This window comes from Ascaphus truei, chromosome 1 (assembly GCF_040206685.1).
Source record: "Ascaphus truei isolate aAscTru1 chromosome 1, aAscTru1.hap1, whole genome shotgun sequence".
Lineage (NCBI taxonomy): Eukaryota > Metazoa > Chordata > Amphibia > Anura > Ascaphidae > Ascaphus > Ascaphus truei.
In genome coordinates this window covers 473,854,790-473,868,558 of record NC_134483.1, presented here as the reverse complement: position 1 = coordinate 473,868,558, position 13,769 = coordinate 473,854,790, and the positions used below count along the sequence as shown (strand labels likewise).

Genomic DNA, 13,769 nt, shown 5'->3' with positions numbered 1-13,769 from the left:
TGTGAAACATACATGGATAAAGTAAAATACATAACATTGGAATTAGAAACAAACCAGACAAGCTATATTCTAAAGCAGGGGTGCTGAGGGGTGCGTTGGTTGCAGAGGCCTTGCGATCTTCCATGAGGCATTTAAGTTAAATGCCGGGGGACCACTCGAGGCCTCAGCAACCTCAATTTACCGGGATTCAGTAGGCTTCTGGACGTGGCTCCATGGCAACGCGGTGTCAAATGACGCTGCGGGGTCATGTGGCGTGTGCGTCGCCATGGTAATGAGCGTAAAATGAGGGTTACGTGTGTGTCTTTATTTATATAGCGCCATTAGCTTCACAGCAGTAATACACGTGACAATCGTATAAATAACAAATAATATAAATAACAAAGGGGAGAAGTGCTTCAGACATAAAAGTAACATTTAGGTAAAGGAGTCCCTGCTCCGAAGAGCTTACAATCTAATTGGTTGGTAGAAAGAACGTACAGAGACAGTAGAAGGGCGTTCTGGTAAGTTCGTCTACAAGGGGCCAAGGTTTATGTATGAAGTGTAAAGTATCAGCCACGGAGCTACTCATAGGCTTCCTTAAATCAGGTGTGTTTTGAGGTGGGTCTTAAAGGTGGATAGAGAGGTTGCTAGTCGGGTATTGAGGGGAAGGGCATTCAAGAGGTGTGGGGCAGTCAGTGAGAAAGGGTTAAGGTGGGTGAGGGCTTTAGATACAAAAGGGGTAGAGAGAAGACATCCTTTAGCAGAACACAAGAGTCGGATGCTTATAGTGACAAATTAGGGCTGAGATGTAAGGAGGAGCAGAAGAGTGTAAAGCTTTAAAAGTGAGGAAGAGAATTGAGTGTGTGATGCGGGATTTGGTAGGAAGCCAGGAGACAGACTTCAGCAGGGGAGATGCTGAGACAGATTTAGGAAAGAGTAGAGTGATTCTGGCGGCAGCGTTTAGGATAGATTGTAGGGGAGACAGGTGAGAGGCAGGAAGGCCGGACAACAAGAGGTTACAGTAATCGAGACGGGAGAGAATGAGGGTCTGTGTCCCGTGTCGTCATTTGACGATGGGTCACAGGAAAGGGGGGGGGGGGTCCCCCAGGCATCCCTAAAGGGTTCCCTGCAATTTCCCAGTCACTTGAAAATGGTACCAAATACAGAAGAATTTACAATACATCTGATCTCAGACACATTATTAGAGAGGGTTGGGGTTCCTTACAATGCATCTGATCTCAGACGTGTTGGGGTTCCACATAATTTCACTATATAATTACTGTATAGGTAAAAACACAACTGCTCTAAAGGTATGGTGTTTAAAAACGGGACTGAAGGAAACTATAAAGCAAAACGGCTTGGGTAGAAACTCATCAGTGCAGAATTACAGGTCATGATGCAAGGAATTAGGAAACACACTCATGAAGTTACCTGCAACAAATAACCGCTTTACATGAAAGAGCCAGGTCTAGGAAACTCTGCCTTACACCAAATGTCAGGGCATACTTCAGTGATTTGCCATCAATAATCAGAGCAAAGTCATTCTCCTTTCTCAAAGCATCTCCAAGATTGCTGCAGTGATGACTCAAAGTCTCCCGTGTTGCCTGTTGTAAAAAGATACAAATGCTTCAGCACACACACATACTGTAAAACACGCATGCGGGTAATGTACACCATGCAAAAATGTCAAAATGTGAAATAGAACTCTGCGACTACAAGATCTGCTTCAAAGTTTGGAATCTAAAAATAATTCATTTGAATGGTTAAGATCCAAGTCTTCATTTCAAAGATGATAGCAGTTTAAATAGTGTCCTGAATTCTTGGTAACGTGCTACATTCTTCGTTCACTGCAAGTACCAGTGGCTTCTTGCCATACATAGGATTTATAGTATGTGTCAAAATGAAAGGCACATTTTTCTGCATTTCATTTGGATAAAATAAAGGGTCTTAAACAGTTGCGGGTTTTGTGGGTGTAGGTGAATTGTAAAATACATAAATCTCTGAGCATCATAATTCAAATGGGCATGATATACTAGTTAACTATTCAAACCCTGCAATTGGAACACCAGTCAAGGTACAACAATATATTGTGTATTGATGTGTTCCCTTAATGTACCATACATTGAATGTGATAATTATGCACTATGCAAATAGATACCTGTACTGTTTTTTTTTTTTTCCAATTACCAGTTGTCATGCACAATGTTTATATTTTGTGATTTTAAAAAGGAAATATTCCAATCTTTTTGCTGGCACACTTTCAAAGACAGCAAAGTTGACAGTTCATCACATCCAAGACTATGTACATATACATTCTCTAGGTGGCTTTTCCCCTGGAACGTTGAATGTTTGAAATGTACAGTGTGCCGTAATATCATTAAAAAACATAGCTCTACAAATGTTATCTTTGGTTGTTAAAGTTAATACATGGGTATTTTATTTTATCTCATATATCCTTTTTAGTAAGTGGTATTGTGTAGATCTCATTATGGTCACATCTTTCATGGTGAAATCTTCTGCTAGTTTTTGAGAAATATTGCTTTAAAAAAAAAAAAAAAAAAATATATATACATTACACATACAGTACACACATACACACGCACACACATACATACATATATGTGTTAACATCAACAAAAGTTTCAAGTATTTTCTTTGTTTTTACAATGGAGGCAAGAACTAGTCATTCAATTCCTACCAAATCAGGTTTAAGCATAATCTACCTATTTTATAGTAACTAGGAAAGATTACGAAATAAAAGTTAAATGGCAACAAAACCGTAAACTTCATTTATTTTTTTAAGGCTCATTCTGCCAATATTTGTAAACATTGCAACGTGATGAAAGTTACTAATAGTATACCGTTCTGATGTTTAAGACATCAATCGCCTAATTGAACATGTGAAACTTATTGATGTCACTAGTTTGACCATGTCCTACCGTAGGCTGCTCCACAAAGGTCAGTCAGCAATAATTAGCAAGCCTGCAATTCAAGTAAAAACCATCCTTCTAGCATACAAAAGTAACTAAAAGGCTGGTGCTGCTTCTAATTTCATATATGGAAAGTTATGCTTTCTCCTATATGGTCGAGAGAGGAGAACAAATAAAGGGCTGTATTGTTGATCCAGTTTTCAGCAGGCAGGGTAAGATTTTGCGCATAAAGACATTATTTGTAAGACCAATGAAGCCATCGTGTTCATTCAATCATTCCTTTCTTATTGAAACCTTTTAGTGGTCAGGCCAGGAACGTGTTCATTGGTTGATGGCAACAGGAGAAAATGTTAACATTACTGTACTTATTCACACAAAACACAAGTCTGACTAAGCATGGAAAATAATACTCACATCAAGGGAGCCTTCATTTATAACTATCAGTCCCATATTTTTAGTCAACAGTTTGCAAGAATGTCCTGTTGAAAGAAAACAGACCCAATTACGGTATTTGGTTTTATTGTTCCCCTGCATAGAGCACCATCCGAACCAAAGGAACAAAGCTACAAAACAGAATTAGGACAGAATCTAACGGAGAAAAAAAAAAAAGTTGAGAAATATTTGCCAGCTACAGTAGATCAAATTACAGAATAACAGCATTTCATATGGGAAGAACCAAGTTAACACACAGGGCTGTCATTTAATATCCCAAAAAGTATCACATTACCAGACAAGTTATTTTTGAAAATCATAAGGTCACCACAATTTATCCATCATATGCTCCACAAGATGTCTTGCAACCATGGTTTACATTTCATGGTGCATTCATGTTCACATATTCGCACTTTAGGAATCTAAAAAAAAAGGTCTTGTAATTCCATGATGCAAGACAAACAAGTTGTAGAAAATGCTACAACTACTTTTCAGATACTTGGCACCTACCTGGTAAAGATTAGTTTAAATAGTGCACTAAACAATGGGTAATGTGATAAAGTGCTCCGTGTCCTGTTATCAGACACAGTTTGTGAAAATAGAACAGACAAAGCGTACAGATTTTGTACCCGAATTTGATCTTGCTTTGTTTTTTCTTCTGAAGAAATAGACATGAACTGCCCAACCCATTTCTCCTATCTGCTGTATTAAAAAAAGTGTGCAAAAAAATCTAATACTGTTACGGCAACAGTGGTTCCCTTTCTGACCAGGGTAGTCAGATTAACGGGTTGGCAGCCATTGCAATATACTACACCAATGGAGGTTAAGTGTATATATCATTTAGTGCACAGTCCCAGTCACCTTTTCCATTATCAGTAGTGCTGCACATCTCTTCTTTTGCATATCCGCTGTATTAGAAACGTAACTTATCATTGTTAGAATGAGATTGTGTTGTATATCAAATATTAGGACATTGCAGCTCTCATTATGGTTCATAACTTTCAAAACGGCGTGTATTTAAATAAATTAAAACTAAACTACAGTAGATAATCATGTGTTCTGTTTCACAATCCTAATGTTATTTAGGCAAGCCATTAAAAGACATAGCAAACAATGAATATATTGTAAATCTAACAGGAGGAGGAGGAAAAGAGATTACCATCAAGGCCATACATTTTAAGCAGAATTAGTAGAGACAGGGCAGTTTATATATTTTTCTTCACAAACCATGTGGTTGTTTATCCAAAAGATTAATAAACCGCTCATCCTTTTAAAAAAAAAACTTTTGGTGAGTATATATGTGTAATAACAAGGTGCATGTGGATAAACTGGGAGCACACAAAAAATATCCAAGGGGATAGAAAAGAGTCACTGATTATTATTTTTGATGTAATAAAATTTTTATTATTTTTGTTTTTAACTGAGTATACCGATTCAATAACATAAAAAAGGCAATATCAGCACACTTGTTTTGCTAGGACAGCCTTGTCTTATACTTGTAAAAATAATAGAATATAGAGGGCAATAAGAGGAATCTATTCTATCCCCTTGGATATTTTTTGTGTGCCAATTGTATATCCAGATAATGTTTTATGTCAGCAGAATAAACCTTACCGTATTACAATCATTAATGTAGTATAATTGCGATATATCTGACAGAGGAGATACGTTGTAGGCGTGGCTCGAAACCCGTTATTAACCTGCACTGGCCAATCGCCAGAGGCCACACGTCCACTGCGAGGGCTGGTGCAGGAAAGACCGCCGCTGCTGAAGCAGGAGTGGTCAATCCTTGATTCACTTCCCAAAGTCGTCCCCCACAATGCCTTGCACAGCACTACACAAGGCATTGGGAGTCGTGACTTCGGCAAACAGAGTGGTGATTAATAGCTCTGCTCCCAAAGAGGTTCAGCAGCTGTTGTCATTCAGCTCTACATGCCACTTTTTACAGGTGAGTGGATTTTTTTCGAGTACTGTATGTGTAACTTTCATAGGTATCTAGAATCTGCTGAAGTTACAAAATCAATCCGAGACTGTAAGAGTGGTAAAGGAAGCCTGAATATGAAAATATAAAAGAACTGTTCACAATTTAACTTAGGTTGAACTCGATGGAGATGTTTTTTTTAAACCTCATCTATTATGTAATTTACTTGAGCAATAAGTCAATATATATATATATACGTAGGGCTACAAAAAAACAAGCAAACCTTGCGCTGGCCATATGACATCTTTAAACACATTAAGATACATGTTATATACATTAAGATACATCTTTGACAAAGGTCCCACGGACCGAAACGCGTCAGAGGACCTGACAGCACGATGTTTGAATAAAGTCTGCTTTTAATTCACCCTCAGCCTCTCTCCATCTATTGCTGTGCTGCCGTTCACCTGTCCTGTTTGGGGGAAGATTCTTCCACATTAAGATACATACTGCAGCTAATGAAATCCTGACTTGGATCACAGTCACCATCATCTAAATCAGCGGTGCGCAAACTGTGGGGCGCGACCCCCAGGGGGGGCGCGAGACTGCCGGCAGGGGGGCGCGAGACTGCCGGCGGGGGGGCGCGAGATTTACAGAGGTCCCGTGCGCTTCCCGCATGCACATAAATTAAGTGCCGGGGGAGCTGTAGGGCCTCTGTAAACCTTTACTTACCTAGGCTCCGGCGGCTTCCTTCCTGCGTCGCCATGGCAACGCGACGGCAAAACGACGCCGCGAGGTCATGTGACGTCACGTTGCTATGGCAACGTGCCGTCATGACGCCGGAGCGCAGGTAAGTGGGAGTTAGGGGGGGGTGCGGGAGTGAGGGGAACGCCGGCAGGGGGGCGCAGGGAAAAAAGTTTGCGCCCCGCTGATCTAAATCACAATGTGGCAGACCAGAACATCATGTGAATTCTCTACCAATTTCCTGCCCTGCAAATTACACATCTTACTAAAGCCACGGATTACAAATACAAGAAGTGTTTGTCTGCTGGTTTCATTCATGTATATACAAAATAAACTTTTGCCTGAATCTGGAGATCTGCAGCAAATTTTCAGTGGGTAATTAATTCCATGGAATAATCTACTTCAGTTCCATAGAGCTAGTTTGGTTGACATTGTTTGAAGGAGTCTCAGTGAGTAAAGGCATTGAATGACAAGGACACTGACTTTAAAATGAGAGGTCAGCTACTTGTGACCTTGTGTAAGTCACTTTATCTCCCTGTGCCTCATGCCCAAACATTAGATTGTAATCTCTACAGGGGTGGGGACTTCTTGTGCACGCAAAATTCTAAAAACATATAGCGATGGCTGGTCCAGCTATCTCTCTACCTGCCCTGTCATGTAAGTTCTAGTAAGACACAGACAGTGACAGGCTGTCCTATGGGGTTTTCCCCCTCCTCATGCTGACTTCCTGAGTGACAGGAGTGGTGTTGCATATATTGGGCTCTCCCTCTTTGAGCTACAGGAAGGAAGTGCTTAAATTATACTATGAAGTTCAGACGTTAGGGGTGGGTCCTTCAGTTAGTGATTGGGGTTCCAGACTATCCCGTCATGGGGTAGGAGCTCTGAGCTCTCCTCCCGGCTGGGAGTGAGACATGTGCTCAGTCCCTCATGGGCTGAGGCACTAACCTAATCCAGAGAGGCCTCACCATTACCATCCAGAAGCCAGGGATTACCTTATCAACTGGAGCATATGCTGTACCAACACCAGCAGTGGCTGCTGTAATAAAGACTATCCTCATTTATACTTCTGGCTCCGCGGCAGTCTGTGTGGAGGGAGGTACTAAAAGTAAGGACTGTCATAGCGGGGACAGCCTTCAGCCTTGCTGAACCCCACTATGTCTGGAGGGGCTGATACCAAGAAGAAAGAATCAGAGGAATCCCCAAAAGTCTACCTGTCTTCCCCCACTAAATTGAGGGTACCTCATCTCTCCTGCACCTCACAGGTAACCAGCACTACACTAAGCAGTAGCCATGACAAGATTTCCCAGAGGTGGTGAACATGTGCTACATACAGTATACATTACACTGTGAGCGCAATATAAGAATTTTTATATTAAAGCTGCAGTACAAGCAATAAGCATCAGTTCTGTACTATGAGAAAATACTTGTAGCATTTAAAAAAATAAAAAATAAACAATTTTAAGGACATTTTGAATGTATTCTAATGTTGCAAGCATTTTTGTTCCTATAGCAACTATTTACAAAGTCACATCCTCTTCTGAAACAGCATCACCTTTGAGCCCTGCCCTCTCTCTAGCAGTGAACCAATTGCATCTAGTGCCTGCCTGGTCACATGATCTTCCCCACAGAACTTTGGCTGTCAGTGTATATATACATATATATATACATATACAGTGGTTGACAAATCACCAAAAAATCTACTCGCCACATAAAAAAATCTACTCGCCACCTAATACCAAACGTGTGCTGCTTCGGCCAATATTTACTCGCCCGGGGGTTAAATCCACTCGCCCGGGGCGAGCAAATGTATAGGTTTGTCGAACACTGCGATATACACATACATATATATAGCAAATGAAAATATTACTGTGTGCTCATCTGCAACCCTGCCTTTCACCATTATCGCCTAGCATACAGTGCTTCCACTGCAGCAAGGGATTCTGGTGAATGACATGCAAATGAGCACACAGTGCCACCTTTTGCTTCAAATCCATTTTGACATGGATCCCTATAAGCTTATGCATGCTGCATTGCACAGCTTTTCAGCACAGCCTGGATTAAGATGCATAGCAAGTAAACCTACCCACAGACAGCTGTTTCGACCTTTTGGGTCTCAGTGTGAGGCTGGTTATACTGGCTTTTCAATTTGATAGTCAATGATGCAGGGACAGAATATATAGGGAGAACACACACAAAAAAGCATCAATATCTTAATTATCTAATTTAAAGCAACTGTGTAATCCCTGCTGCTTATCTGAACAGCACTGCTGAGCATGCGCATACAACACAAATTAGCATACAATGCCTTTAAGACATAAATCACATACTGTCCAAGTTCTAAGGTTATAAACTTTATTATTATCTAGCTCCAAATGTTAAAAGTATTGGGGTACCTTCTCCAGCACCTCTCTAGCTCGCGATCGCAAAAAAAATCGCCTGAGGGAGACCCGCTGGCGTCCCTGACAACCCGCAGCACTCGGAGTAACCTCACGCATGCGCAGAGGAAGAAGCTTCATTGTAAAGGTGGAGACTAATACAAATGACACCACTGGCTACCGGTGTATATATAAACAAAGTGTGGAGCTATAGCAACCACCTAGCACATGAGCCAATCCCACCAATATGCTAAAAGCGGAGATAAGGACAAGCAACTGACGTCACCAGCTGTCAGAGTATAACAAAGTTTTCATATGTAAAAATAGTATCTGGAAGGTCCCCATAGTTTACCAGGATGCGTGTTCCCCAGAAAAAAAGTCATAATACATGTATACATAAGAACAGCCCTGACTCACTGGGCAGACATCAATGATAAAGAAATGAATCAGTAAACCACAATAAATGCAAACGGATAGTGAGCAGAGGGAATAAAAAGGGATGCAAGGAGCATGAACAGGACAAAGTAAACACAGAAAACACGTAGAATAATATCAAAGCAATGATTATATATATATATATATAAAATTAAATGACAGCTTGAACTGCAGCTTTAAAAGGTAAATATAGCACTTCTGGAACAGTGTTCCTTGAAATCATTCTGATTGCAAAGCAGCAGTGCCATCTACTGGGCCACTTACAGAAAAAAAAGTATTAGGTCTTGTTAATTATGGAAATCCAAAATCAGGATCAGACATAAAACGTAAGGAACAGGTGGTACCACATATTTTCCACATTTATTTAAAGTAATAATAACCTTATATTTAAGTAGCTAACAGGTAATAATTTAATGAGAAAATATTGATTTTAGTTTATCCTCTTGAGCGGCAGACATGCCGCAGCACATAGTGCCACAGACTCCCAAACAAGCGATCATGTGACTGCTCCTCAGAGCGATCACGTGATGGCTGCGGCCCTTAGCCCAGAAACAGAAGAGCCGCTGCTCTCCTCTTCCATTTCCCTGCACAGCCGATCACGTCCTGCAGCCCATAGGAACCCAGCACAATCTCCCCTGGAAAAAGAGCACTCCAAGGGCATGACGTAGCCACCAAGTCATGGGGCAGAGGAAAAAAACAGATCTAAAAAGCGCTGAACCTTATTATACGAATGCAGTGTCAATAAAAACAGGAAAAACCTGTGTGAGGAATTAACAGTCCAAGATGGAGTCCACAATGGGGGTTTGTGCACTCTTCCTCAGAGAGACATTCCCAAACCTCCTGTAGTCCAAATGGGTACTATAGAACAAGGGAGTAGTTTTTTTAAATGATGGTTCACGGACTTAATATAACGTTATAGTAGGGCTTGGAGGAGTAGTGGTTGGGCTATGTTAAGGTTATAGAAAATAAAGTCTAGGTTTAAGGTGATAATATAAGATAACCCCAGTTAAACCCTACCTAAGCCCTAGCGCAACACTACTTTCATTTCATAAATTATAATTATCAGCATTAGCGGATATGCAATTTTCATACGGAGTCTCTATTCCAAAACCAAAAATGATTGCTAAACTTTTCTGGTAAAAAAACAAACAAAAAAAAAAAAAACTTCCATTTTTTTTCAACGTGCTCGTGAGCATTGCAATAAACATGTTAACCAGAAAGATAGATAGGAAAAAGCAGGCACCAACAGTACAGGACCAACGAAAAAATGAAAGAACATCCAAAGAGCGTGTGCCCATTAAAAATAATTATTTAATGGATTCCAGCAAAAAACAACCACATTATGGGGTACAGAGCCCCCCAACGCGTTTCGAGCGTGAGCTCTTTATCAAGGTCCTGTACTGTTGGTGCCTGCTTTTCCTATCTATCTTTCTGGTTAGCACACTGAAGAATTGGAAGCACACCTCCTGCTGTGGATAAAGTCTGGACAATCTGGATCAAGCCCTCTATAATGAGTGAGTTACTGTATCTCCATTCCGATATATTATGTTGGATCACTTAACCTGTGAGGTCCCTTACTACAGTGCTTGTGGGGACCCTAGTCCACTAGTCGGTTTATCATGGAGCTTTGATTGTTCAAACATATTTGGGATACAATTTGTGTTTATCCGTTGGGGAGTACACATTTGCAGGAATCTTCAATCAAGTGTATTTTCAAAATAATAGGCTGTTTTTTGGAGCACCACACACCTTCTACATTTTTTTCAATAAACACGTTAGCCTGCACTATAGTTTAAAATAACGGGCGCTACATCTGTATGTTGCAACATTAAAAACCTATTGAATGCAAATTAATGACGGAAGGAAAACATTACATTTGATGTTGTGGTATTTTTAGAAACGTTCTGAGTAGCTGGATTTGAAACCCTGTTACCTTACCAATATTGATGGCTGTTTCTTGTTTGTCTCCTGTCAGAATCCAAATTTTGATGTCCGCCTTCATGAGCGTCTCTATTGTTTCTGGCACCTCGTCTTGCAGCTTGTCTTCAATGGCTGTGGCTCCAAGTAAATGGAGATTCTAGAAAACAATGAAACAATGTATATACAATATATTCTAGAACAGTTATACGGTTCAAATATTTTATTTATTTAATTTATTTATAAAATGTTTTACCAGGAAGTAATACATTGAAAGTTACCTCTCGTTTTCAAGTATGTCCTGGACATAGTTAATATGACAAATAATACATGGTTACAAATACAGTTACATAAATGAACAGGGTATACATTATATACAATACATTGCATGCACAGTTAGAGAAGATGTATATTATAGGCTTATGTAACAGTTACAGACCAGATTAAAATGTGAGACAGCCTTAGTTTTGAAAGAACTTAAACTGGTGGTGGATGTAAGAGTCTCCAGTAGGTTGTTCCAGTTTTGGGGTGCACGGTAAGAGAAGGAGGAGCGGCCGGATACTTTGTTGAGCCTTGGGACCATGAACAGTCTTTTGGAGTCAGATCTCAGATGATAAGTGCTGCATGTGGTAGGGGTGAGGAGCTTGTTCAGATAGGTGGGTATCTTGGCCAGAAAGTATTTGAAGGCAAGACAGGAAAGGTGAACTTAGCGCCTAGACTCGAGTGATGACCAATCTAGTTCTTTGAGCATTTCGCAGTGATGTGTGTTGTAGTTGCATTGGAGAACGAAACGACAAATTGAATTGTAGAGGGTGTCAAGTTTGCCAAGGTGGGTTTGGGGTGCTGAGCCATATACTATGTCTCCATAGTCGATAATTGGCATTAGCATCTGCTGTGCAATACGCTTTCGACCAGCAGGCTTAGGGAGGATTTGTTCCTGTAAAGTACACCTAGTTTGGCATAGGTTTTGGATGTCAGGGCATCAATGTGCATTCCGAATGTTAAGTGTGAGTCAAACCATATGCCCAGGTATTTAAAACTAGTAACAGGAGTTAGGGTGGTGTTAGCGTTGGTTCTGATCTGGAGCTCAGTCACTGGAAGCTTTAAAAATTTAGTCTTGGTCCCAAATACCATTGTTACAGTCTTGTCAGTGTTTAAAAACAGTTTGTTTTGGGAAAGTTTTCGAGTTTCAAAAAGTCAGACTGAAGTATGTGTTCAAGGTCATAGAGGCTATGGCTGTGTGTATATAGGATTGTGTCATCTGCATACATGTGTATTGAAGCTTCCTTACAAGCTGTGGGAAGATCATTAATGAACACTGGGAAGAGTAGGGGCCCCAGAACAGAGCCTTGCGGGACGCCACAGGTGATATCCAAGGGGTTGGAGTTAGAGCCTGAGATGGACACATGTTGGGATCTACCCGATAGGTAGGACTGAAACCAGTTTAAAGCATGCTTCCCTATTCCAGAGCTCTGGAGTTTAAGCAGTATAGCATGATCAACAGTATCAAAAGCCTTTGCAAAATCTAGGAATATTGCACCAGTGAGTTGACCACGTTCCATTCCACACTGGATTTCATTGCAAACTTTTAGCAGGGTAGTTACGGTAGAGTGAAAGCTAGATTGGAATTGGCTAGGGAAATTTGTCTTGGTATAGTAATCGCTTAGTTGGGAGTGGACACATTTTTCCATGACTTTGGATAGGATTGGGAGAAGGGAGAATGGCCTGTAGTTTGAGACAGTGTTTTTGTCCCCACTCTTGAAGATTGGGACAACTCTGGCAGTTTTCCAGGTCTTAGTGATATGGCCTGCAGACAGGATAGAGTTGACTATGGAAGCAATTGGTTTGGAAATTGCTGGGGCACCAAGTCTTAGGAACCTAGATTGTAGTAAGTCAGGTCCACATTGGCTGCTTAGTTTTAGTTTGAGGAGCGCTTGTGTAATCTCCTCTTCAGATACTGGGCCAAATTGAAAATTGTGGGCAGTGTTGGGAGGGGGTGGGGCTATATGGGTACTCCCAGGATGAGATTCAGGTTTGCGGTTTGGGTTGAGTTTCGCTAATAAGTTAGTAACACACACCACAAAGTAATCGTTGAATGCATTTGCAATGTCATTGGGGTTTGTCGGAGTAATATCCCCCTTAGTGATATTACTTGGCTGTTGGTGGTTAAAAGGCTGGAATATGTTGTTGATAACCTTCCAGAAGTTAGCTGGGTTTGATGTATTCTGGAGGAGATTGTCAGAGTAATATTGTGCTTTTGCATGCCTTGTGCACATGTTTCCGCAGGTATCTGTAGTGATTGAGATTCTTGGTAGTGCCAGTTACTTTGTGGCTTTTCCACAAGGCATCCCTGAACTGGTAGAGTGCTATAAGGTCAGGTGTAACCCATGGAAGGTGGGACCCCCGTACCCTTATTCTGCATAGTGGAGCATGGGTATCAGAGTTTTAAAAACTCGGATTGGAAATAGTCAAGCGCAGAATCAGGGTCGGGAATTAAATCGATTCTGTGCCAAGGGCAGTTGGTAAGGTCAGCCAGAAACTGTTGTGGGTTAAAGTTTCTAAATGTTCTAGTGAGGAGAACTTTAGGGCTTGATTGGGGCGGTTTAATTTTCCTTACACAGTACACTATTGCATGGTCACTGAAAATGTCAGGAAGGATTCCAGAGGATTGGATTCTGCTGGGATTTGAGGAGAGAATCCAGTCAAGCAAGGAATGGTTGTGCGATTTCAGTTTTGTCCGTGTGGGTTGGGAAATGAGTTGCGATAGGTTAAGCGATTTGATTTGTATCTGGATTTTGTGGTTTTTAGGGTCAAGCCAATTGAAGTTGAAATCCCCAAGAACTAGTAGCTCACTCTTTTCATTCAGAGAGGAAATGGAGCCAAGAAACTGGGTGATATCAGTCAGGGATTGTAGAGGGGCGGTAGATGCCAGCAAGCAAGATGGGCTTAGAAAAGGGGAGGCATATTATGCCAACTAGGATTTCAAGAGAGGGTGGGCTTGGGGGGGCAATTGAACAGTGTAAATTGTAAGGTGTC

General features: G+C 41.0%; 1 protein-coding gene across 6 annotated transcripts in view; it reads right to left on the bottom strand.

Annotated features, from left to right (window-relative positions):
* ATP8A1 (ATPase phospholipid transporting 8A1) overlaps positions 1-13,769 on the bottom strand; it is a 194,740-nt gene that overhangs the window by 67,558 nt on the left and 113,413 nt on the right. For all 6 annotated transcript variants that reach the window (XM_075567160.1, XM_075567150.1, XM_075567179.1 and 3 more), the window contains 3 exons: positions 10,755-10,893; positions 3,324-3,388; positions 1,411-1,583 (listed from right to left, as the gene is read on the bottom strand). In XM_075567160.1, the coding sequence (XP_075423275.1) occupies positions 1,411-1,583; positions 3,324-3,388; positions 10,755-10,893 (377 nt within the window). The remainder of the gene's footprint in view (positions 1-1,410; positions 1,584-3,323; positions 3,389-10,754; positions 10,894-13,769) is intronic.